Below are 27,217 nucleotides of genomic sequence, written 5' to 3'. Positions count from 1 at the left end.
CGTTTTCGGATTAAAGCCAGTTTTCTGCAGACATCTGGGTGCACAAGCGGCAACCCCAGACATCATGTGATGCCCCCAGGCAGAGGATGCATACCTCATGAGGATCAGGGATTGACATGGTCCTTGGACACTGGCAGCATCGCCAAAACCTGGATGTGGCCATGACAGGGCAAAACAAAAGGACTGAAAGTCAGAACAATGGGAGCAGGCATCGAAGGCAGGCAGGCACCGCCACCATGGTGGGAACTGACCGCGAAAAGGTTCTTACCCAAAACGCCAAAACCCCTGACTGGGGACTCTTTGGGGAGGCACTGAGAGGGAGCCAGCAAGGGACCGGAGAAAAAGGATCGCAAAAAAATGTGAAAAACAAAGTTTTCCACGAGGCAAAAAGCCAAGTTTTTAGAGCTCAATCAAACCACGAGGCTCACAGCTCCGCGGAAAAAAAAGAGACTGAAGAGGGACCCCGCATGGATGCGTGATATAGGGCATGCTGGGCATGCTCAGTGTGGCTAGTCAAAGTTCTAGAAATTTTGACATGTTTTCCGCATCAGGTTCCATCTGATGTCATCCATGTGTGAGGACTACCATCCTGCTTGTCCTCGGAGAACAATCCAACATGTACTGTGAGCATGGAATTTAAAATCCGGATTTATATGCGTAAATGATGGTCCCGCCCTAGAATGCCCTGATGCCCTAACTCCCCCCCTTTTTCCACATGTAGGATTGCTTGCGCATATACATATATGCACGTAATTGGGCCGTTTTAAAATACAAGTTGATTGCGCTCAAACCAGCTACTCGTGTATATGGGCCTTTTCACACAAGCAAGTCTTTTAAAATTCACCCTTAACTGTCTGTTGCGATTCCCGGCCGTGGCAGGACTGCGCCCGGTTCCACTCACCCCCGACACCCGGGTTCTGGACCTGGCCCTTCCTCATTGACAGCAGTAGGCAGCCGCCTATGTGCTCGCGCTCCTGCTTCACTCCTAGGTTCCTCCGGCTGCTCCATGGCTTTCCTCGGTTCCAGTCAGGTCTCCCCACATGTGTCGAGGGGAGACGCCGCCATCACCTAATTTCTGTCTGTTTGCCTTAGGCGTGTGTGTGCGCCTTCCCTGACTTTAAAGGGGCCATGGGGGGAAACCTTCCTGCGGCCCGGGATGATGACGTCCCCAGGCCTTCCTATTTAAGGTAGGCTCTACCACTCGGCCTTTGCCTTGGCAACAGGTATCCACGCTTCCTGTCATGTGCTTAGTTGCTCGTTGTGTTCCTGATTCCTGTTCCTGACCTAGTTCCAGTCTTTGTGTTCCTGTTACTGTTCCAGTCCTTGCGTTCGAGTTCCAGCTCCCTGACTCCTGAGTACCAGTTGGACAGATTCCTTGGCTTTGATCCTCGCTTGTTCCTGTCCACGCTCTGGATGGATTCCTTGGCTCTGACCCGTGCTCAACCTTTGACTTGTCCCCAGCCACCTGCCCTGACTTCAGCTTGAACCTGACCTTGTCTCCAGCCGCCTGCCCTGACTTCAGCCTTGAACCTGACCTTGTCTCCAGCCGCCTGCCCTGACTTCAGCCTTGAACCTGACCTTGTCTTCAGCCATTTGCTCTGACTTCAGCCTTGAGCCTGACCTTGTCTCCAGCCGCCTGCCCTGACTTCAGCCTTGAACCTGACCTTGTCTCCAGCCGCCTGCCCTGACTTCAGCCTTGAACCTGACCTTGTCTCCAGCCGCCTGCCTGACTTCAGCCTTGAACCTGACCTTGTCTTCAGCCATTTGCTCTGACTTCAGCCTTGAGCCTGACCTTGTCTCCAGCCACCTGCCTGACTTCAGCCTTGAACCAGACCTTGTCTTCAGCCATTTGCTCTGACTTCAGCCTTGAACCAGACCTTGTCTCCAGCCATTTGCTCTGACTTCAGCCTAGAACCTGACCTTGTCTCCAGCCGCCTGCCTGACTTCAGCCTTGAACCAGACCTTGTCTTCAGCCATTTGCTCTGACTTCAGCCTAGAACCTGACCTTGTCTCCAGCCGCCTGCCTGACTTCAGCCTTGAACCTGACCTTGTCTTCAGCCATTTGCTCTGACTTCAGCCTTGAACCAGACCTTGTCTCCAGCCGCCTGCCTGACTTCAGCCTTGAACCTGACCTTGTCTTCAGCCATTTGCTCTGACTTCAGCCTTGAGCCTGACCTTGTCTCCAGCCGCCTGCCTGACTTCAGCCTTGAACCTGACCTTGTCTTCAGCCATTTGCTCTGACTTCAGCCTTGAACCAGACCTTGTCTCCAGCCACCTCCCCTGACTTCAGCTCGAACCTGACTCTGCTTCCAGCTGACTACTTTGGACTTGGCCTTTCTTAGGCTACTGCCTTTTAGAGGCCTGGACTTAACGTGTTCCTGACTCCTAGCCTGCTTTAGTCTGTCCGGGCTTCTAGAATCGGGCCCTGTCTTTAACTCAGCTCCATTGGACCCTGTCTCTCCGCTGCTTCCTGGCCCCTTACTTAGGATACTCTCCTCGGGATCAACCATGCGGAGGCCTGCATAAGACCAGCCAGCCCCGGTACCCAAGGGTTCAACCTGCGGGGAACGAGAGGCTGGTAATGGTGAAGCTCCAGTTGGCCTCTGCTTCCCGTTCAGTTCTGCCTCCCGATGGTGGGGACCTGTGGGGGCGTCCCCATGGGTAGTGCTAACACCCCCCTCGGACTAAGGGTCCACCTCCGTAACACTGTCTTTTTGTATTCTCAGAGGATCAGATTATTTCCTTTTTCACCCCAGCATTTACTAGCTCCTTGGGTAGGAAAATAAGCCAAGCTTCCCTACTTTGTAAAGGAAAATTGTTTATTACCTGCTAATTTTCATTCCTGGAATACCACAAATCAGTCCAGACAAGTGTGTTTTGCATCCCTCACAGCAGATGGAGGCAGAGAATAAAAACTCTTCAGGCACTGCTATTTAACCGAGAATGCCACCTGCAGTCCCTCAGTACTGGCCTGCACCCAAGCCAAGATGTTCAAATTAACAAACCCTAACCAAACTAAAGGACAGCAGAGAATACAGTTGGAGCCCCCTATAACTAGGACCTTTTGCATAAAAAAACAAGGAATATATTAGCCTATGAACACTTTCAGTAACTCTGCATATGTCTACATACTGTCTCAACAACATCTAGAAGCGAGGAAGTCTTTCAAAAGAAGGGGATGGGTCTCTGGACTCATCTGTGATACTACAGGAATGAAAATTATCAGGTAAGAACCAATTTTCCTTTCCTGTTCATACCCCAGATCAGTCCACACAAGTGGGATGTACTCAACCTCCTCTACACTGGGTGGGAACCTGAAAGACCCACACGCAGTACACTTTCACCAAATGTGGCCTCTTCCAGAGCCCTAACATCCAAATGGTAATGTTTAATAAAAGTGTGCAATGAGGACCAAGTCACTGCTCAACAAATCTGTGGAAAAATCAATTGATACTCCACCCAGGAGGTTGCCTGCACCCTAGCAGAATGCGTTCACAATACTTCCAGGACCAACAGACATTTACAGATATAGGCCGAAACAATCGCTTCCTTCACCCATCTGCAATCGTACTATTAGATGCTTTGCAGCCTTCTTTGGTCCACTGAATAACACAAAAAGATGGTCTGAGCACCAAAATCCATTGGTCACCTTGAGATACCCCAACAGGACCCGAGCACATCCAAGAGGTGAAACTCCCTTGCATGAGGTAAATCAGACATTAGGTACGGAAAGCCCGGCAATTCCACTGTCTGGCTCAGATGAAAAGCCAACATGACCCTGGGCAAAAAAGAAGGCACCGCTTGCAACGAAACTTCGTCGTCCAAAATCCACAAAAAGGGATCTCTGCACGATAAGACTTGTAGCTCCATAATTCGTCTAGCCGAACACGGAATTCAGGGTAAGCTCCTTCACAGATGCCCTTCTTAACGGTTCAAAAGGAGGCCCCCACAATACTTGAAGAACCACATTAAGATTCCAAGATGGGCAAAGTCTATGAGCTGGAGGATGCAAATGCTTTGCTCCTTTAAGAAAACGTACTATGTCCAGATGAGTCGCCAGCGGCTGTCCTTGCAGCCTACCTCTGAAACAGCTCAAGGCTGCTACTTGGACTTGGAGAGAATTATAGGCTAAACCTTTTATCAAGCCAGCTTGCAAGAAGGCCAAGATCTGGGCAATGTTCACTTGCAAAGGATCAGCGTCATAAGCCCTGCACCAGGACTCAAACATGCTCCAAACTCAGATGTACGCCAAAGAAATAGAAGATCTTCTAGCCTGAAGTAGAGCAGTAATCACCGGCTCTGAATACCTCTTCAAGCAGAAGTGTTGCCTCTCAAAAGCCAGGCCGCTAGACAGAAGTGATCTGCCTGCTCCGAAAAGATGGGCATTTGACGCAGCAATCTCCTCAGGTGGTTTAACCGGACGGGGTTGTTTACCACGAGCTGGACTAAATCCGCGAACCACAGATGGCGTGGCCACTCCAGCGCCACCAGGATCACTCTTCCTGGATGTTGCTCTATGCACTGTAATATTCAGCCTATAAATGGCCACATGAGCAATAAATACAGTAGAAGTCTTACTGGCTACGGCTGAACCAGAGTGTTGATACTTTTGGAGCCAAACTCCATCTGGAAGCTGAAAAACCTGCTCATCTTGCCATGAGATCAACCTGGGGCTCAACCCACCTGCGTCGAATGAGGGCAAAGGCCTCTGCTGACAGCTCCCATTCCCCTGGGTCTAGCTGTTGCCTGCTGAGAAAGTCTGCTTGCACATTGTCCACACCTGCCAGTTCAGGCAGATGACACTCCGCCCTGGCAAAGAGTTCCTAAACTTCCTGAGTATCTAAACAACACCTTGCTGATTGATATAGGCCACTGTGGTCACACTGTCCAAGAATACCCCTGAATCCGCATGCCCTTGAATCTGGGGAAGGAAGACCAGCAATGCCCTGTGCACCACTCTCGTTTCTAGATGGTTGATTTACCAGGACGCCTCCGCTGGTGACCACTGCTCTTGGGCCATTGATCCCTGGCATACCTCTCCCCAACCACTGAGGCTGGCATCTGTGGTCACAATAACCCAGTCCAGAACCTCTAGATCCACTACTTTCTCCAAATTGGGATGCGACAGCTACCACAAGAAACTGGATCTGGATTCCTCCTGGAGCGGCAATGGAAGCTGAAACTCCTCCAGCAACGGATTCCAATGGGACAGGAGTGCCTTCTGAAGAGGTCACATGTGAGCAAAGGCCCATGGCACCAATTCCAGGGTAGAGACTATGGAACCTAGCACTTTACATAATCCCAGTCTTTGGGCACCTCCAGATCCAGCAGCTGAACCACTTGTGACTGCAACTTGACCACGCTCTCTGGGGTAAGAAACACCTTGCCTAACTGGGTGTCAAATCATGCTCTCAGATATTTCAGCAACTGAGACGGCTCCAGGTGACTCTTCACCAGGGGACTCTTATCACCCAGCCTAGGGACCTTAGATGCTCCGTAACCCGTCGAATGGAACAGTAACACTCCATCTCCAACTTCATCCGAATGAGCCAATTGTCCAGGTATGGATGCCCTAGCATCCCTTCCCTTCTGAGGACTGCTTCCACTACCACTATCACCTTCATGAACATTCTTGGTGTGGTTGCCAGCCCAAAGGGAAGCACTCAAAACCAAAAATGTCCTCCTAGTACCATGAAGCAAAGAAACTTTTGATGGTCTGTTTGGATGGAAAGTGGAGATATGCCTCCATTTCATCCAAGAAGGCAAGAAATTCACCCTTGTGTACCACTGCAATCACCATCCTCAATGTCTCCATCCAAAAACCCAGCACCACAAGGCCACATTGACCTTTTGCAGATCCAGCATGGACAAAAGGAACCCTCCTTTTTGGGAACCACGAAGTACAACGAATATCTTCCTCGACCCCGTTCTTCCTGCGGAACCGAGATAATGGCTTCCAAGCACTGCAGCCTTAAAAGAGTGTCCCGCACCACCACCCACTTCATGGGTGAAGCATAATGGGACACCACAAAGGCTTCTTTGATGGGGTGCAAAAATTCTAAGGTGTAGCTATCCCTTATCACTTCCAGCACCCTCTGATCGGAAGTGATTCTGGTCCACTTCTCGTAAAAATGGGACAACCTTACTCTGACAGCTTCCAGGGAGGAGTGGACCAGGCTGCCTTCATTGGATGGATTTCATACCTCTGGAACCCTGTCCGGAGTATCTCTGGCCTGCTCTTGGGTACCTCGAAAGGACTGCTGTCTTCCTGAACCCTGCCTCTGCATGGATCCGGAAGAACTTCTGTTGGAGTGAAATCTTCTCATCTCCTGAAAGCAAGTGTGCGGCACAAAGGTCTTCTTGTTCACTTTCTTATCTTCAAACAATTTGTTCCCTTTAGATTCTGCCAAATGCTTCATCAGCTTCTCCAGATCCTCCCCAGACAACAACTTTCCTTTGAAGGGGAGATTGCAAAGCTGCACTTTTGACCACACATCCGCTGACCAATTATGTAACCACAGGAGTCTTTGAGCAGCTACTTCATACACCATATTCCTGGCTGACGTCTGAACCATATCATACAGGGCATCCGCCACGTATGCCACCCCCGCCTCCAACCGAAACTCCTGGCAGAGGACCCAATATTTTCTCCTGTGCTTTCTGCACCCAGCACAAACAAGTTCTCTGCATTAAGCTAGCACAGACCGCATCTCTAAGGCTCAGAGTTGAAATCTCAGTCTCTTCAGCAAGATATCTAGCTTCCGGTACTGGACATCCTTTAGAGCTTGTGGAACCCTCTACTGAGGCCCCATCACGAGAATGGTTGTCTTCTTTGTCACCACCAACACCGCTGCATCCACCTTCAGAATCTTCCTAAACCCTGAAGTGTTCTCCGGCAAGGGATACAACCTGGCCATCACCCTGGCCACTTTCAGTCCTGCCTCAGGGAAATCCCATTCCCAGTCAATGAACTTCTTCACCTATTTCGGCAACAGGAAAGCCTTTGGCAACCATGCAGACCGTCCAATACCGGGTTTACACCCTCGTTATCTGAATCCTTCTGCGAGACCTTGATCCTCTGTTCTTCCAGAACCTAGGGGATAAGAGGCTGCAACTCCTCCTTATGGAACAATCTCACCACCCTAGGGTCATCCCCTTCCATGAGAGGCTTCTTAGCCAAGCTCTGGGACTTCAGGGTGGCCAACCACTTACCTGCCGCTTCCTTCTAACAGGCCGATACAGTACAGTGTGCTCCGATGGAGCGCACTGTTAGCCTGCTATTGGATGCGCGTTTTCCCTTACCTCTTATTCAGTAAGGGGAGGAAAACGCGCGTCCAACCCGCGGCACCTAATAGCGCCCTCAACATGCAAATGCATGTTGATGGCCCTATTAGGTATGCATGTGGGATACAGAAAGTAAAATGTGCAGCAAAGCCGCACATTTTACTTTCAGAAATTAGCGCCGACCCAAAGGTCGGCGCTAATTTCTTCCAGCGCCGGGAAAGTGCACAGAAAAGCAGTAAAAACTGCTTTTCTGTGCACCCTCCGACTTAATATAATGGCGATATTAAGTCGGAGGTCCCAAAGAGTAAAAAAAGTAAAAAAAAAAAAAAATTTAATTCGGCCCGCGGCTGTCAGGCCGAAAACCGGACGGTCAATTTTGCCGACGTCCGGTTTCTGAGCCCATGGCTGTCAGCGGGCTTGAGAACCAACGCTGGCAAAATTGAGCGTCGGCTGTCAAACCTGCTGACAGCCGCCACTCCTGTCAAAAAGGAGGCGCTAGGGACGCGCTAGTGTCCCTAGCGCCTCCTTTTCTCCGCTTTTACCGCCTCACCTAATTTAAATATAGAATCGCGCGCACTCCGTGTCCAAGACACGTGGAGACAAAATGGCTGCCGTCTCCTTCAACCCCCCCCCCCCTGGGGCCTCCTGGATGGGGCCTGGCGATTGTGTACAACGTCCGCTTGTTGAACCCTCTACCGAGGCCCCATCACCTCCAGAGGCACAGCCAGTGCACAGCAGGGCTGCACTGAGGTGCAATCGCTTCAAACCGCAGGCTCGACAAAGTTTCCTGTACTCTGCGGGAGGCACCATGAAGCCCGACATGCCCCGCAGTTAAAAATAACCCCGAGCGGAAGAAATGAAAATTCTGACACCGCTGCGGGAGCTGTCCCGGCCCCAGATCATGAAAAATCGAGCCACTGAGCCAACTGCTGACCGTCGCTGAAAAATAAAAGCCCGCACAACACTTTTTTTTTCTTAAAGGCACAACTATCAAGCAACCCAGATAGGGAAAAAAGAAAAGGAAGATATACTTTCCTGCTTCTGGATGCTCCCAGCTGGTGCAGACAGCAGGACAGGTGAGAAGGCCTCAGGGTGAGCGAGGGAACCAGGACCCCTGACTTTCCCTTTCCCTGGAAATCAAGGGTCGAACCTTGCCAGGAAATGCCAACCCCTTGCTCAACCAGAGGATTAGCCCACGAAGGAACCTAACACCCCTGGGAACACCAGTCTTCGCTTCTTCCTTTCTTCTTCTCTTTTCCTAACTTCTTTTTTTTTTTTTTTTAAACTAAGTTCAGACTGCAGATTTGCACTTCTACCATCTGCTGGAGACAGAGAAATATTGAGGGACTGCAGGTGTCACTCTCGGTTAAGTAGCAGTGCCTCAGAGGTTTTGTTCTGTGACTCCATCTGCTGGTAGGGATGCAAAACCTACTTGTCTGGACTGATCTGGGTATGAGCAGGAACATTAACATTACCAACATAAGAACATGCCATACTGGGTCAGGCCAAGGGTCCATCAAGCCCAGCATCCTGTCTCCAACAGTGGCCAATCCAAGCCATAAGAGCCTGGCAAGTTCCTAAAAACCAATCTCTAGTCCTTATAGGAAAAACATCTCAAGTCCACTACCAGCCTTCTTTTCACTCTAAAACAGGCTGTATACTGGATCTTATTATTCTCTGATGAGGACTCAACACCTGAACAAAGAATTAGGAGAGCTCGGGAAACACTTTCCTTCCCAGAACTTAACCCCAGGCACAAGTCCTTGGTCAGGCCTGCGACACATTTTTCAAATTCCCACAAAAATGTTAAAACTGTGGAGCAGATGATGAGTTACCTGGACAGGGCTCGGTCCCACATACCATCTCTCCAGATCTGCAGGTACTGAAACGGCAAGAAAAGAGAATAGCTCAGTTCCTTTCTGTCCAAGGAAGGAAACGTTGGTCGGGCTTTCTCAAGAGCACACAACAGCCTTCAAGTGATATCCTGGTGCGGTAATTTGCACATAGGAGAAGACTCTGTGACGCCAGCTTGAAGCAGAAATTAACTTGCAGCTTCCCGCCCAATGCATTTCATATAATCCAAGGAACAAAGCTCATGTAAGTAAACATAATTTCTGTTTTCATTTCCTTCAGATGCCAGACTACACTCGGCTCTGTTATTCCTCCAACCTGCTCTCTTCCCTACTCAGAAAAATCTCTCTCCTCTGCTGCTGCTCCTCCTCCTCCTCAGAAGAAGAATCCCTCCCCCCTCTGACCCTGCTCAAGGGAGTCCCACTTCTACCACTCTCTTTGCTTTGTGTTGCTAATCCCACCCTCTTTACCAGCTCAGGGATATCCCTTTCCCTTGTTTAGAGAAGACCCTCTGACCTACACTCTCTGCATAGGGGCTTCCCTCTGGAGCCCGCATTCCCCCCTGCTCTTCCAGCTCAGGTGTGCCTCACTTTCCCATTTCTCCCTCCTCCCTCTCTTTTCCCTTCTTCAAAGTGTTGGTTTATCCATCACAAATCACTCTGCTTCCCGTGCAGTGGAATGATAACTAACCTCAAGGAGTCTACGACCATGACGCCTATCCTATCTCAGGATGTCAGGAATGTCTAAACACAATATAATCTCACCTGCCAGTAAGCTTCTCAAACACAACTGTAACAGATCTCAGGCGCTGGTGACCTCGCACTCAGAACCTCAGCGCGTGAATTCTCCAGTGTGGCTTATGCCTCCCAGCACAGAACTACTAAACTCTTACCAGTTATTGCAGGCATCCAATGCAGTGGTGTCCCCTGGCTGATAGAGCTCCCCTCGGTGGTAGCACAAGCACTGGCTCGGTGGTACACAGCTGCCATTCTGCAGGAAAAGCCCCTCGGGGCAGTAGCACCCATCATAGCAAGTGGTGGCGCACTCCACGCTGGCGGCTTGGTCCAAGCAGAGCCGGGGACAGGCCCCTCTACCGCTGCGGCACTCCTCTGCCAACTGGAAGATCATATCCTCGGGACACAGTTCTGCAACAAGTGATAACAGTTGTTCTGGATGCCCCATGCCCCATGCTGTCATAATAAAAGATCAAAGCCCAGGTTCCTGATCCTCACAGCTCTGAGAGGCAGAGCTAAGCAGTGCTCTCATGATTTCACCAGAGAACGGCACTAGAACAAGTTCTGCAGGAGCTGTAATCTGCTATCTCAGTTTAGTCTACATGAGAGGGGAAAATGAGGCAACAAAAGGGAGATATGGAAGGCTCCTGCTGGAATGGAAAGATGCACAGCGACCTAGAGGAGAAGCACAAATGGAAAATCTCCAGGCATTCCAGGCACCCTTGACAGCATGGAAATACTGATCTAAAAAGGGGAAATCGTTTACAAGAGGTGGCTTATAGAGGCTTCTGCCTTGTTTAAAAGAGTTGGATCCTGCAGAGAAAGTGCTCACAAGCCCTGGGGAGGGAGTCACAGTCAATTCTGCAACAGCACCACCTAGCGGCTGGATTTAGGACCCACGACTGAAGGATTCTGAAAGGACCCCTGCTGAGTGGCCCCGGCTGGGGCTGCTACTATTATGGTGGGGCTTAAGTGAGTTGCAAAGGGGATATAAAACAAGGTAAAAATTCCTCAGGCACTTGAAAATTAGGGTTCATGGCGCTAGATCCCAGCCCCGATTCTGACCAGGCTGGAAACCCAAAGAAACAAGAGGAAACTGCCAGATCTGCAAAAAAAAAAAAAGAGTACCACAATGATGCCCATGCCAGGGCCAGGTTTTTCAGTGTCCCCTCTGGGTTCTGATAGAGGAAGGCAGGCAGAGCAGGTAAAGGTATAGCACAGCCCCTTGAACCATCTCACTCCGGAGAGGGGGGATGGAAGGCAGGGGCTCCCCCTCTCCTCACTTCCCAGGTTACTGGCTCAGGTGCGAGAGATCCGACCTCAGTGACACCATCTCATCATCTTCAGAGGGTCACGTGTTTACAGTCTCAGAGTGAAGAAATGCAACCCGAAATACAGTATATTGGGGCCTAGGGAAGGCAGAAATTGGCAACCCTCCTACTGGAAAGGAAAGCAATACTTGGGACCTGTGAATTCTTAGGCCGGTTCAGAGTTGGCAGAAATCTCACATCCCTGCCTTCACTCATCAGGGGAGAAGTACAGTACTCTGCGGAACAGGGAGTATTCTGCTTTGGTACAAGATAAGGACATTTGAGTTACAAGGCACTCTGCTCCCCTCATTGTGAGCCATGAAAATGGAAGAGAGAGGCTGGGCATGTAGGTACAAAAAGCAACAAAAGCAATTGACTGCCCATGGCCTGGAAAATTACAGTAAATCTCTCCAGACTTGTGCGATGGCGCCATAGACTAAATAATTCTGAGATGATTATACCAATTTCCAATCAATAATCAGATAGGAAAATTGGTTCTTACCTGCTAATTTTCGTTCCTGTAGTACCACAGATCAGTCCACACAGTGGGTTGAGCCTCCTGTCCAGCAGATGGAGACAGAGAAAGTCAGCTCTGCAGTGGGACCCGAGGCATGAGACTTCTTTTGGGTCATCCAAGCTCAAAGTGGAGTGACTAGACAACCAGTATCACCCCAGACAGGCAGCAGGTACTAGGAATGAGGAGTCCCAGACTGTACACTCAAGGGGAAAAATCCCCCCTGGGACCCAGTAAGAGCTATGAGACAGGTCTGTCTCATTTGGTCACAAAACTTTGAATTCCTTTGAAAACTTTTTGTTTTGGGTTTTTTTAATTGAAATAACTAATACTTGCTTGATCCAGGAACCAACCCAGAAGGAGGAAAGGAAAAGAAATCACCACAGAGAAAAGAACAGACAATGCTAGGGAACCACAGGTTCAACTGCCTTCATCTGCTGCAGACAGAGAAATACTGAAGGGATGCAGGGGTGGCACTCTCCTGATATAGGATACCCTTTCAGTTTTTCTCTGTCTCCATCTGCTGGACAGGAGGCTCAACCCACTGTCTGGACTGATCCATGTACGAACAGGGAGCAGGGTTGTTAAGTCGCAGGATATGGGCATAGCTAATCTACTAACATGTTACTATAATACAGAAACTTGGAATAATGAGATGATAATAGGTAAATTTGTGATTTGTCTCTCTACATAATATGGAGCACAAAGAGGAACGCAGCTTTTGGGCTTTTTATTGTTTGCTTTGCCTTTCTGTATCTGTGCTTCTGCTAAATGGCCTTTGCTGCAACTGACAAGATTCCAGGAAGACTGTCTCCTTGTGATATCCGAGGAAGAAAAGGGGCCTGTCAAGTGGAATCAGAGATTCAGGGATTTACATTTACACTCAGGCATCGGAGAGGCGACATCGGTGGCATTCTCTCACTTTTATAGCGCTGCCTCTTACCGTCTCAAGAGTGGCGGGATCTTAGGAAGAGTGACACACTCTCTCACCTTTACAGGGCTGCGTGTTGCAGTCTCGGGTTTGGATCAGCGGGCCTTTGCAGTCCAGTCCTCCGTGGGATGGGTTTGGGCTAGAACAGGTCCGGTTACGGGTCTGGACGCCAGAATCGCAGGCCGCTGAGCACTCGGACCACGGCATCCAGGGAGTCCAGCCTCCTTCCACTGAGAGAGGAAGGGAAGGGAGAAGAGAGGGCGAGAGGAAAGAGAAATGGAGAGAGAAAGAGAGAGGAGTGTGGCGAGAACCAAGCGGATGCAGCGAGGCGGGGAGAGGGAAAGCACAGAAAGAAAATGAAATGGAGGAGTGTGGAGGGAAGGAGAGACATAAAAGAAAGGGAAAAACATGAAAGAAAGGGTAAAAAGAGAGAGGGGGACAGGAGCGAGGGAAAGAGGGAAGGGGAAAAGAGAGCGTAAGAATGGTGAGAGATGCAAAAGACAACAAGGAAGGGTAATGAAGCAGGAGAGAGAGTGAGAGAGAGAATCATGAAAGCATTAGATTGCAGACATGGATACACACAGAGGCACAAAATAAAATGATAAATAAATACCATAAAGCCCATCTTTTCTGTCCAGTTTATCCTTCCTACTGTGGTACTGCAGAGGGCACCCTGCCTCTGGCTTTATATTCACTTCCACGCCATTAATGGTCCTCTGGATTTATCCCAGACAGTATTTGCCCCCACACCTCCTCGGGGAGGCTGTTCCATGTATCCATCACACTTTCCGTAAGAAATATTTCCTTATGTTACCCCTCAGTCTGCCCTCCCTTGAAACCGCATGCTTTGACCTTTTTTTTTTTTTTTGTACATGAAATAATGCATACATTCTCTGGGTACTTCTGATGGGATGTAACATCTCTATTTGCCTGGCGGACTGCAAAACAGGGAAGCCAGGGCTCAAATCCTGCTGCCGTGCCTTGTGATTGTGGGAAAGTCACTTCACCCCCCCAGTGCCTCAGGTACCCCCCTAGACTGTAAGCCCAGCAGGGTTAGGGGAATACCTACAGTACCTGAATATAATCTGTTTTGAAGTGCCTGAAAGGCGAAATATAAATCAAATAAATAAGATAGGCAGCTACGATACAATCAAAAGGGGGGCACAGGGCTCATGAACAGAGGAATGGACGATAATGAACTGAAGTCCAACGGCGCTTGAATGCCAATCGTTCTCAAGAGTTCTATTACAAACTTTCCCCAACTAAGTCTATTCCTCTGAGACTTGTTAATGGCAACCTACTGGAATCCATTCTTAAATCTCCAAGATTTAAGAGCATGAAGCTTTAAGACTAGGAGCTCATAATTCAGCAGTGATATTCAGCAGCAGAAGAGTGGACTGAATATCTGATAAAATCTAACCACACAGAACTTGTGCAAGGAATAGGCACTGCCTCCACTATATGCAAATCTGCTCCCGCTCTATGCAAATCTATCTCATGCATCCATAAACTGCTATAATGTTAATTAATAAGCAATAGTAGATTGTGTTTTGTCTAATGTTTGGGTACTTGCCAGTTACTTGTGACTTGGATTGGCCACTGTTGGAAACAGGATATTGGGCTTGATGGACCCTTGGTCTGACCCAGTATGGCATATCTTATGTTTTTATGTATATTCATTGTGGATATCCTGAATACCAGGCCTGTTGTGGCTCTTGAGGACTGGAGTTGGGCATCCCTAACAAACAGTATTGTGTCCTGTGGCCAAATGTGCACTAGAGCATCGATACCAGTTGCTTGAGGATCCCTTCTGCGACTCTAAAACCAGTGTATCTTTACATTTATGGTGCTTGCTATCAAATCTAAGCATGGTTGACCCCCGTCAGGAAACAATTAGCTGAAAGACTTCGTTTGTCAGCTCCCATTCTCCTGGATCCACAGCATGACTGAGATAATCTTCTTGGACATTGTCATCGCCTGCTATATAAGACGACAATAGATCTTGAAGGTGTTGTTCTGTCCACAGTAGAAGAATATCCATTTCCAGAAAAACCTGTTGACTGTAAGTTTCCATCTAGTGATTTATATATGCTATCCCATGGCGTTGTCCGACATTGCCCTCACTGCTTGCCTGATTATCCAGTCTGCAAATCTTAGAAGTCCCAACCAAATCACTTGAGCCTCTAGGTGATTAATGGACCAGCTCGTCTCCTAGGAAGACCACTGCCCCTGAGTCACCAGCTCCTGGCAGTGAACTAACCAACCTTTAAGACTTGCATCTGGGGTCACCACCATCCACACTGGGGCTGCTAACTCCATCCCCTTGGCCACATGTCCTCTCTGCATCCACCAGAGCAACTCCTCCTTCACCACTTCTGGAAGAGACAACCTCACAGTGTACTCGGGGGACTGAGAGTTCCATCGAGAGAGCAAGGTCCTTTAAAGAAGGTGCATGTGTGCTCTGGCCCATGAAACCAATTCCACAGTCGCCTCCATGGAACCTAGATTCTGCAGGTAATACTACACTGATGGGCAGTTTGCAGATAGTAAAACTCAAATTTGACCTCCATAGCTTTTGGATTCGCTGTTCTGGCAGAAATATCTTGCCCTGAGGCATATTAAAGCAGGCTCCAAGATACACCAGATTCTGAGAGAGTAGTAGATTGCTCTTGGACAGACTGACCACCCATCCCATTTTTGCAAGATGCAGAGAGACTGAGAGACTCTCTTCTCTGGATTTGGCTCTGATCAACCAATCATCCAAATACAAGTGAACCATAATGCCTTCCCTGCGTAAAGTTGCCACCATCATCACCATCATCTTCAAAAATGTCCTTAGTGCTGTTGCCAGACCAAATAGCAACACCTGAAACTAGTAATGTACCTGAGAACTGAGAGGCGCAAAAATCACTGATGTTCTTTCCAGATCGGGATGTGAAGGTATGCTTCTGTCAGATCCAGAGAGGCGAGAAACTCCCCTTTCTGCACTGCCATGATCACCGACCATAAGGTTTCCATTCTGAAATGAGTCACCCACAAAGATTAATTGACCTGCTTCAGATCAAAGATCGGTCGAAACAAACCTTCCGTTTTGGGAACTACAAAATAAATGGAATAGCGTCCTGTTGCCTCTTGACCCTTCCATACTGGAATCACAACCTTTAACACACTCAGTAGCTGCATGGTGGCTTTCTTTTCAGTGGAATGACACAGAGACACCATAAAAGCATCTGAAACCAGATGCACGAATTCTAGGGCACACCCGTACCTGATGAGGTTGAGAACCTACTGATAGAAAAATTGGTTCTTATCTGCTAATTTTCATTTCTGTAGTACCTCATATCAGTCCCGACAAGTCTGTTTTGCATCCCTACCAGCAGATAGAGGCAGAGAATTAAACACTTTTCAGGCATTGCTACTTAACCGAGTGCCACCTGCAGTCCCTCAGTATCGACCTGCATCCAAGCCAATGTAGAGCCAACTATAATCTCAAATAACAATCTCCCTCCTAGGGTGAACATGTAAGATAGGTTAGAGCCCCCCTTAACTGGAGAACTCACATCCAAGGCCACAGAAAACTAACTTTTCATAGTTCCTAGAACACAACTATATACAGCTCTAAATTCTGCTGAAAATATTACTCACAATTATGCTGTCTTTCAGAAAACAAAATGAGGAGATGGGTCTCTGGACTGATCTGTGATACTAAAAGAATGAAAAATGGCAGGTAAGAACCAATTTTCCTTTCTTGTTCATACCCCAGATCAGTCCAGACAAGTGGAATCCACCCAATTTCCCCTACACTGGGCGGGACACTGAAAGACCCATTCTCAAAACACTCTCACAAAAAGTAATCTCCTCAGGTGCTCTTACATCTAAATGATAATGCTTGGTGAAAGTGTGTAAAGTCGATCAAGTGGCCACCCTAGGAATCTCCCATGGTGACACCAACTGACACTCAGCCCAAGAGGTCGCCTCCATTCTGGTTGAGTACACCTGCAACCCCATTGTAAGCGTCAATCCATTCCAAAGATAAGTTGAAAATATAGTCTCTTTTAACCAATGAGCTATGGGGCTTTAGAAGTCTTGGTTACCTTCTTTGTGCCACTGATCTGGACATAAAGATGATCCAACTGCAAAAAGGAATTCATCTTTTGGTCATCAATGTTACAACGTTATTGTTAAATTTTGAACTTATGTACACTGTTCCAAGTTTCATAACCTTGTTCTATGTAATGCCTTTTGGCAATTTTCATGTTCTGTTTCAATGTAAACCGATGTGATCTTTATTTCATATAGGAACACCGGTATATAAAAATCTAAAAATAAATAAATAAATAAATCACCTCAAGATAACACAACAGCATCTGCTGAATGTCCAGACAGTGAAGATCCTTTGCTAACCATCCTTCCCACTCCAAACTCGGGAACGCGGGAAGTTCCACCAACTGCTGTTTTTTAAAAAAAAATCTTTACTGCTACTGGCAAAGTCTGACTAAAGGGCCCTGACTCTCACACACCCCTGCCGCTGATACTCATGAGGGGAGTGAGGGGCAGAGTGGAGGAATGGAGGGGAAGGGAGGAAGAGAGGGGCCTCCAGAAAGAACACTCAGGCAGAGAAATCAGGCAGAAATGGGGAATCAAAGCTGCCTTACACTCCTGGAAGCAGATTCAGCCCTCCCCTGAGGGACAGGCATCGGCCTTCACCTCTAGGATTCCCCCTGCATTGAGTTTACCATTACTGGGTTCAGCTCCACTGAGGGAGGAAGGCTGACCTATCACTTCAGGAGTACCCAGGCCTGACCAATCCTGGCAGGCCTACGTCCCCAGCACGTTAATCATGTCTGCCATCTGCTGGAGACAGAGAATACTGGCAGGCTGATGTCAGTGTAAGGGTGTATGAAGGTGACATCAGTGAGTCTGTTAATCTCTTTCTCCATCTACTGGTTGGCATGCATAACCCAGTTAAGTGGACCGGCCTGCCTGGATGAAGAAGAAACTCAATTTAACCCATACTAAGGCCTAAGTTGCTCTACAGAAATAACTTGGTACCTGACAGCAACTGGAGAAGCTTCAGCTAGAGGAAAAATCCAAAGGGGGCTACAGGGGTGGCAGAGCTGTGAGGCCCAAGGGGAGACTTCACTCAATCAGTAAAAAAATAGGAGCCTACACCAAAGAAAGTTTGTTCCAAAAGAGAGAGAGAGAATTTATAAAAAGTGCACAAAGTAAAGTACAAGCAAACGGCAGGTACATAACAGAACCATCCTGGAAATCACAAGAGAAAATCCTTTAACAGGTTCTAAACAGTTGAAAAAACTCCAGTAATTACAATTCTTTCACTTGCTAAGCCCAAGGTCTTTGGACAAAGTTCTCTTTTCTGCTTCCCCTTGAAAGTCTTCTAGTCTCCTCCAGACCAAAAGTAGAACACAGTTTCACATTTCTCTTCTTCACCCTTCTCCGACTGTTGGCTTTCCCAGGCAGGGTGGTGTCTCCTTAAACCCTGGGGTCTTTATCCTCCTGGCTGGCTGGCATCCAGTCAGTACTGACAGGAAGATCCCTTTGCTCTCCCAGCAAGCCTCAGATGTCCGCACCCCAGCCCTGTAGTCTGCGAGGCTGCAGCACAGGACCCCCCTCCGCTCTTACCAAGGCTTCACAAAACCTCCGTGCCAAACCTCAACACAACCTCTGAGAACCCTTGAACAGGATCCCCCTCAGCCTCTCTCTCTTTTCTAGTCCTTATTCTCCCCTAAAACTCCCCTTGTGCCTCAGGGGAAGTTCTTTTATACCAAACCAGAAAAACCCCTCCCCTTAGGGGGAAAGAACCTCCCACAGATGACTCTTATTCACACCTCCCTGAACTGTACATGAACCTTCCCTGCTGGAAAAATCTTAGAGCCGAGAACAGAGGATACACTCTAGTGGTCTGCCAGGGGCCCACACAAAGAGCAAAGCAAACCAATAAAGACAGCTGGAAATTAAAAAAAAAAATAATAATGCACAGGAAGAGAAAACAAGAGCCCCTGGGAGGAGCTCAGGAAGAGGGAGGGACCAAACTCCACTCTTCAGCAAGCGCTGACAACCATGGGGGTACCAGAACAGGCTGGAGAGGAGGCAACCAGAGTTCAGGTTAGAGAGAGACTGGAGCGGCAGAGGACAGAATCCTGAAGGATGAATGTGCGGCATCCGGACTTGAGAGTGTGGCACCCAAGACATAAGGAGCCCAAAGAAAGCCCAGGCTTAAGAGATCCTGCGTGGGGTCCCGCCCGAGAGCTATACATAGCAGGAAATGGAAACGGGGAAACGAAAGACCAACAGAGGTCGATAATGCTGCCAACAGCAGCATCTGCATTGTGTCCAGAGGTGGTCCGAAAGGGCCAAAGGAGTAGCCTGATGGCAACCTCATGCTATTATTGAACATCTGCTTGGATGAGACAGAAATACAACTTATTATTAGACTTCTCTCTTGGGATCTTAACCTCACAACTTGAGACAAAACCGTAAGACTGAATAGAGCAGGTGGACCTCATTATATTTCCTGCATTCTTAGAGGTTGCAAAGCTCGGAGCCTCTGATGTTTTTTTGCTTCTCCTACCTGGACAGAGTGAAGTGTCACATGTTTCCTCTTGCACAGCTTCCCCCTCGCACATGGGTGAAACCCCCAGCGTGCTGTTACAGTAACGGAACCTCTTCCTCAGCCCCACCCGCTCCACGTCGTAGAAACAGGTTGTGGAGCAGGGTGACCAGGCGCTCCAGTCGCTCCAAAGGTTAGCAGGTTCTGCGCATCAGGAGGCAAAGAGAGAGAGAGAGAGAAAGAGAGAAAGAGCCCACGGTGAAAAGGGTACATCTACCTTGTTACCTGCAGCAAAATTCCTGCCCCAACACATCCCAGTCTCTTTATATTGGGGGTACAGTGATGGTGTTCTGTGTTCCAAGAATCTGGACATTAATCTTCCAGCCCAGGGTCTATCCCAAGCGAGTGACTCTGGGAAAGTAAGCAGAACACAGGGTCTATGCCCATTTGTGACAACCTCTAGGACTGTAAACCACTGGACATGGGTTATATCTCTTGGACTGTAACCAGAGAGTCTAACTTTATCCCAATTGTTAAAACGTCTGACTATATAAGCAGGAGACCATGGTTCTATCCCCAGTGATTAGAAGGCCTGGGGGCTGTAGCCAGGGACCATGGGTTCTATCCCCAGTGATTAGAAGGCCTGGGGGCTGTAGCCAGAGGACATGGGTTGTATCCCCAGTGGTTAGAAGGCCTGGGGGCTGTAGCCAGAGGACATGGGTTGTATCCCCAGTGGTTAGAAGGCCTGGGGGCTGTAGCCAGAGGACATGGGTTGTATCCCCAGTGGTTAGAAGGCCTGGGGGCTGTAGCCAGAGGACATGGGTTGTATCCCCAGTGGTTAGAAGGCCTGGGGGCTGTAGCCAGAGGACATGGGTTGTATCCCCAGTGGTTAGAAGGCCTGGGGGCTGTAGCCAGAGGACATGGGTTGTATCCCCATTGGTTAGAAGGCCTGGGGGCTGTAGCCAGAGGACATGGGTTGTATCCCCAGTGGTTAGAAGGCCTGGGGGCTGTAGCCAGAGGACATGGGCTGTATCCCCAGTGGTTAGAAGGCCTGGGGGCTGTAGCCAGAGGACATGGGTTGTATCCCCAGTGGTTAGAAGGCCTGGGGGCTGTAGCCAGAGGACATGGGTTGCATCCCCAGTGGTTAGAAGGCCTGGCGGCTGTAACCAGGGTCTAGTTTTTATCCCCAGGTGTCTGAACCCCTGAATATGTAACCAGGGGACCCTGGCTCAACACTCAGCTGCTAGAACACCTGGGGCTATAATCGGGGGGACCTGGGATCTGTGTCAGCTGTTAGAGGACATAGGACCCTTTACTGGATGACAGCAGGTATAACAGTCCTAAGCCCCCAATATGGGATAAAATGAAATGTCACCTTTACTGTGACATTTACTGTGACATTTACTGTGACATTCATCCAGGCCTTCACTTAACCTACAGTTCCAGCAATTCCTCACTAATTCAGACACTGACTCCTACCTAAACTCTCTGACAAGTGTAGCCTATACACTTATGCCTCTTCTCATCATATTATTGTATTATCTAATTTGTTCAGTTATGCCTTCTATCGCTCCGGCTATCCTAGCCCTCCAGGTTAATACCCCTTGTTATATGTAACTTTCATTTCTTGTTATATGGTTGACTTTGTTATTCCCCTCATGTTATCTGTAAACCGATCTGATATGAATTTTCTTTCATGAAGGTCGGTATATAAAAATGTTAAATAAATAAATAAATCCCAATTAGCTCTTAGCTGTACTGTGAGAGTTTATGAACAGAGGGTCTTCTTTTAAGAATGTATCCCTTTCTTTTTATTTTCATAATATTATTGTTATCTAATATTACTGTTACCCCGTTACTTTACATATTCCTATGCAATGTTATCTAATATTACCTTTCCAAGCTATTATATGGTTTAAACTCAGTTCCCTGTAAAGCTCTTGTTACTCTACATTCTCGTTCAATGTAAACCGATATGATGTTCCCAACGAATGTCAGTCTATAAAAATATTAAATAAATAAATACTACTCTTACTGCTGCTGTTATTAATCGTATAACTGCAACCGCTAATGCTGTTATTACTAGTACCGAATAGTAACAGTAGATGACAGCAGAAAAAGATCAACCAGCCCATCCAGTCTGACTGGTTATTCCTGTCCAAACTATGCCAAGAATATATCCCGTTTGCCAGCTTGTAAGATCTCTCTTTTTTTTTTATCCAGGAGAATTTGTGTCATCCTCCTCATCTGTACTCCCTCATCTCGGGTAGATGAGCATACAAAATTCCCCACCCAGTTCACACCCAGCACCCCCACCCCCTTTCCCATAACTAACCACAAGGCCCCGCAACAATCCAAGCAGCCACCAACAGCCTGGCCATTGCCCAAATACCTGGCCTCCTAAGTCGCCTGCGTAGCTTATCATACAAATGGCGCTAAGTGAGTGCCTGCATTTCCACTCCAGCTTGTAGTTATTACGGTACCTGCGGCCAGCCAGACAGACCTGGCTGTATAGTTGCCTGCGTTTCCGTTAGGACTTCCAACATTTCATATTATCCACTCTGCCACTCATTTTGACAGCCTCAACAGTCATTGTTGAATCATTCCCGTAGGGTATCTTCACCCTTAAATATGTGCTGCTAGGTTGTGCTTCTGCTGTCTCTTAGCCTTTTTTGCAATTAACCCAGGCCTTCTAAAAGTCTGTTACCATTTAAGCCTCCACCACCCGCTCTGGGATGTTATTCCACGCATCCATCATGCCTTCCAGGAAGAAATGTTCCCTGATGTTACTCCTGAGTCGACAGCCTCAAAGCCCATCTCACGATTCTAGTTCTAGAACAGAGGTGAGGAAACGGGGGGAGGGGGCGTGCCCCCGAGGAGTGATACGAATGATGCCGAAGGGGACACGCTGGCTGCCCTAGCAAGGAAGATAAAAACGGATGTGCTGTCGAATCTTGGCATCATGAAGGCACTGCAAGCTCAGGAGGGACAGAGCTGCCTCGACTTAGCCATGCTTCTCTTTCGGGGGGTGGGGCCAGGGAGAGGAGCTGCTTCCCCTATGGCGGGTCCGGGCAGGAAGCTGCTTATTCCGTGGCAGAACTGAACACAGGAGCAGCCATTTGCGGTGTTCCACAACCCAGGAAGAGCTGCCCACCCTCCGGCCTCAGCCTGGGAGGAGTTCCTGCTGCTGCTGCCAGGTCCCTACCCAGGGAGAGAGATCGCAGCTGTTGCCTGCCAGGGGAAAAGAAAGTGGTGAGGTAGGGGAGGGAAATGGACAGAGAAAATAAGGAGGGGGAGGGGAGAGAGAGAGAAGGTGGGGAAGTAAAGGAAAATTGGCTCTTACCTGCTAATTTTCGTTCCTGTAGTACCACGGATCAGTCCAGACTCCTGGGTTTTGCCTCCCCTCCAGCAGATGGAGACAGAGAAATACTGACGGACTGTAGGTGGCACCTGAGGGTATAGGGCAGAGTCGGTCAAAACTTCTCTGGCTCCATCTGCTGGAGGGGAGGCAAAAACCCAGGAGTCTTGGCTGATCCAGGTACGAACAGGGAAGAACAAAGGCCAAAAGTGGTGTGTCTATGCCTCTCTCTGTGTGTCTGAGTGTGCTGTGTCTGTCTGTCTGTGTCTATCTTTTTTCTGGGTGTTGTCTGTCTTTTTTTTTTTTTTTGTCAAGATGTGGTATGTCTGTGTCTCTATGCCTGTCTGGGTACCAGGTATCTGTATCTTTCTGTGTCTGTCTGGGTGTGGGTTGTCTGTGAACATGAGTTCTTTCAGCAACTTTAAGAGAAAAAAAGGGAGCTTTAAACTACTGGCTGGCAGCGTGGCTGCTTAGTGGGTACTAGATAGGTAGATAGATAGATAGATAGATAGATAGATGAAGTAACGCATCTTGGGGGGCCCCAACCAATTGAATGAATGGCTCAAAATGTTTGCTTCCTTCTTTCTACTGTCTATCCCCATGCACCCAGCGGTAGTCACTGCCTTTTCATACTGTAACTACCTGCATGCATTTACATCTGCTAACCTGTGCGGGTGGAGGTCGTTATAAAAATTATGCTATTACGCTTGGATTTCCAAAAATATGCGCATAAATGCAAACCCTTCCAAAACCCCACTCCCGGGAGTGCCTCTTTCAGTGCACACAGGGGAATTAAATTTTTAAAAAGCCTCTTCTGCAGGCAAAGCAGAAATAGCTTCAAACATAGACAATAACCTTAAAACCAGCGCGTGTACGCACCCACATATGCACATATGTGGGCGCGTGCACACATGCGATGGAATTTTAAATCGTGCATGCAAGGGTGTGCATATAATATAAAATACGCCTACAGCATGTATGTTTGCTTCTAATTTTAAGCGGTTGCGCAAGGAAACATTATTCGTATATCTTTCCTTAGGACTTGTCAGCTTTTACACATCAAGTGAGCACATTTTAAAACATGCACGTGTGAAGGACATTCCCAGTTTTACCAATTACTCCATCAATTTGCCCAATCTGTCTCTAGGTCATCCAAACTCCTCGGTTCTTCAGCCTGCACACCCCACCAGTATAGCCAGAACCCTCAACCAGTCAGTTTTTGGCTATAACGAGTTTTATTCAGACTTGCACCTGAAAAAGAGCAGCAGTAAATATGCGCAGCTCTCAGCCCTACTGTTGCATTGGAGGTGGACCCTTGGCCTGGCGCAGAGTTGGTACGGCCCTCTGGTCGGACCCAGAGAGCGTCTCCTACCAGGAGGCGGAGCTCACGAGGAGATAGAGGCAAGCTGGAGCTTCGCCAATAACAGTCTGGGGTTTCCGCAGGTTGAGCACTTGTGTACCCGGACCACCTGGACTTAGGTGGCCCTCTGGAGGTCTCTCGGAGAGATGACGGAGTAGTCAGACAGGCGAAGGTCAGGTCTGGAGAAGTCAGCGTGGTCAGGCAGGCAGAGGTCAGGCTTGGAGAGGTTAGCGTAGTCGGACAGGCAGTGGTCAGGTCTGGAGAAGTCAGCGTAGTCAAGCAGGTGGAGGTCAGGCTTGAAGAAGACAGCGTAGTCGGAGAGGCGGAGGTTGGTACCAGGTAGAGATCAAGCAAAGATAATAAGAAGGCACGGGAGCTAGGAAGCGCAGGGCAACAAGGAAAGAGAGTACTTGTTGCAAAGGCAAAGCTCAAATGAGTGCAGGCCCCTTTTGTAGGGCCAAGAAGAACTCCCTCGATGATGTCACTAGGAGGAGCTGAGGAGGCGCGGCCTGGAGAGTGACCATGGTGAGGCTGGAGACGCAGACCCGACGTTGGGGGCGGCTCCGGCCTGAAGAGGAGTTTCAGGTGGCCTCCCGGCCGCAAGAAGAGGAGTCTGGTCAGCGGTCCCTGTCGCAGGAAATCCCGGCATCGGCGGCCCAGCCAAGAGGGAGGAGAGAGAAGGAAGCGGTGGCGATTCCAGACGTGGACTGAGGCAGCGACGGTGGCGGCCGGGTGGCAGGAAGGTGAGAGGCCGCCCGAGGCCCTAGCCATGGGTGGAATTGGAAAAGTACCCTCTCTTCAAGGCCCCCCATACGGGGTTTTAGTAGGCTGGGACATGGGGTGTTCGAACCTTCGGGTGTATCGAGGGACAGTCCCACTCTCCTTTGTTGTAGGAGGACTTGAAGACTTTGTACTTCTTCTTCTTTAAAGGACAGGAGGGAAACAAATCCCTTCATGGTTTGTTTGTGCTCCTTTTCTAAGGCCTCGTATTCGATCGTCCTGTGTGCCAGTTGTTCCTTCAAGAGTGGAGAGGTGGTCTTCGAAGGATTCTTATGGAGGAAATCGGAATCGGTCTGAGTTTCCTGAGACCTCCTACTAGGACTCGGGAGGTTAGGCAGCGCAGTGGCCACAACCAAGGCGTGAGGGAAGTTCGCTAGTTCAAGGTCGTTCTCAGCACATTGTTGGCCCCACTGACGAGGCCCAATTGAACTGTGGCTGATGTTTTTGTAGCCATGGCAAGTCTAGTATAACTGGGTTCACGGCTTTGGGAAGGATGTAGAAGGTAATGAGCTCGGTGTGATCGGTTCCCATCCATAGGGTCAAAAGATGTGTAACCTGAGTCACCAATTTGGGAAGTAAGTTTCCATGTATAGAGGCTAGAGCCACTGGTGGGGTCAAAGGACACATGGAAATCCGGTATTGCTTCACGAGGTCTTGCTGGATAAAATTCCCCCCAGCACCAGAATCCACTAGAACCTGGGTGGCGAAGCAGGTAGAGGATTGCTCCAGGGAGGCTGATAGTAGGAGCGAAGATGATGTGGAAGATAGACCAAGGGCTACCGCATCTGTGATTCCTTGGCACAGAGGAGGTTCCTTTTTCTCAGGGCACTGAAGACAAGGGTGACCCTGGTTCCCGCAATACAGGCATACGCTGAGTTGACGAAGACGGGGTTTCTCCTCTTCTGATAGAAGGACACGGGGCCAGTTGCATAGGTTCTTTGGAGCTCTCCGAGAACAGTGGCTGGTTCTCAATGGAGGGAAGTGGGACCCTCCGATAGGTTCTCAAAATAGACCGTTCTTTTGGGCCCTCTCCTGGATTCGTCGGTCCAATTTTCCCATTAAGTCAAATAGACCTTCCAGGGATGCAGGGATCTCCCATGCGGCGAGTTCATCTTTTAGTCGAGGTGCCAGTCCCTCCAGAAAGATGGCATGTAGACTGCTCCCTTGCCAGTTCTGCTCCATGGCCAACGTGTGGAACTCAATTGCATAATTGGTCAAGGAGCGGGTCCCTTGTCTCAGCAGTAACAAGTCAGAACCCATTGTGGGAAGCCTGCCAGGTTCATCAAAAACTTGTTTGAAAACTGACATGAACTATGGAAGACTGGATAGCAGAGGGTCGGAGCGTTCCCACAGCGAGGAAGCCCAGGCCAGGGCCTTGCCATCCAAAAGGGACATGATAAACGTTGTTTTGACTAAGTCGTCCGGGAAAAGCGTAGACTGTAGAGTAAACTGCATCTGACACTGGTTTAAAAACCCCCAGCATTGTTTGGAATCTCCCGAGTAACGAGGTGGTGCTGGTAAAGCGATGACCGCCCAGCCAGGGCTGGGTGCCAGTAGTGCGGGAATCGGGAAAGAAGGTAATGGGACATTTATCCAGGTCAGGAAGTCTTGTTGGGTAGCAAAGCCGTTCACGTCCGCTACCACCTGTTCCAGAGTTGACTGGAGCTTCTGAATGATCCCAGAGTAGGAATCCAGTCATAAGTGCAGACGCTCCACAGAGGAGGACAGGGCCTCAAGGCATTGCTACTGCTCCAGTACCTTGGACGCCAAACCAGGAATGGATGCAGAGCGGAGAACTTCACCGAGTCCATGGCCTTTGCAATCTGTTGCATTGGAGGTGGACCCTTGGCCTGGCGCAGGGTTGGTACGGCCCTCTGGTGGACCCAGAGAGCATCTGCTACCAGGAGGCGGAGCTCACGAGGAGATAGAGGCAAGCTGGAGCTTCACCAATAACAGGCCGGGGTTTCTGCAGGTTGAGCCCTTGGGTACCCAGACCGCCTGGACTTAAGTGGGCCTCTGGAGGTCTCCTGGAGAGATGACGGAGTAGTCAGACAGGCGAAGGTCAGGTCTGGAGAAGTCAGCGTGGTCAGGCAGGCAGAGGTCAGGCTTGGAGAGGTCAGCGTAGTCGGACCGGCAGAGGTCAGGTCTGGAGAAGTCAGCGTTGTCAAGCAGGCGGAGGTCAGGCTTGGAGAAGACAGTGTAGTCAGAGAGGCGGAGGTCGGTACCAGGTAGAGATCAAGCGAAGATAATAAGAAGGCACGGGAGCTAGGAAGCCCAGGGCAACAAGGAACGAGAGTACATGTTGCAAAGGCAAAGCTCAAATGACTGCAGGCCCCTTTTATAGGGCCAAGAAGAACTCCCTCGATGACGTCACTAGGAGGAGCCAGAGGACTGGCCCTTTAAGTGAGCTGAGGAGGTGTGCCTAAGGAGGCTGGACCCTGGAGAGCAACCATGGTGAGGCTGGAGACGCAGACCCGATGTTGGGGGCGGCTCCAGCCAGCCGCAAGGGAGGAGAGAGAAGGAA

General features: G+C 49.1%; 1 protein-coding gene across 1 annotated transcript in view; it reads right to left on the bottom strand.

Moving 5' to 3' along the window:
* Positions 1-27,217, bottom strand: part of LOC115083210 (SCO-spondin-like) — a 508,366-nt gene that overhangs the window by 226,176 nt on the left and 254,973 nt on the right. Inside the window, exons 61-64 of the mRNA XM_029587016.1 lie at positions 19,217-19,399; positions 12,684-12,854; positions 10,028-10,280; positions 9,120-9,166 (exon numbers count right to left, since the gene is read on the bottom strand). Of these exons, the coding sequence (XP_029442876.1) occupies positions 9,120-9,166; positions 10,028-10,280; positions 12,684-12,854; positions 19,217-19,399 (654 nt within the window). The remainder of the gene's footprint in view (positions 1-9,119; positions 9,167-10,027; positions 10,281-12,683; positions 12,855-19,216; positions 19,400-27,217) is intronic.

The sequence above is a fragment of the Rhinatrema bivittatum genome, chromosome 2 (genome assembly GCF_901001135.1).
Source record: "Rhinatrema bivittatum chromosome 2, aRhiBiv1.1, whole genome shotgun sequence".
NCBI lineage: Eukaryota > Metazoa > Chordata > Amphibia > Gymnophiona > Rhinatrematidae > Rhinatrema > Rhinatrema bivittatum.
The sequence above is the reverse complement of the archived record's forward strand: the minus strand, read 5'-3'. Positions and strand labels throughout refer to the sequence as shown.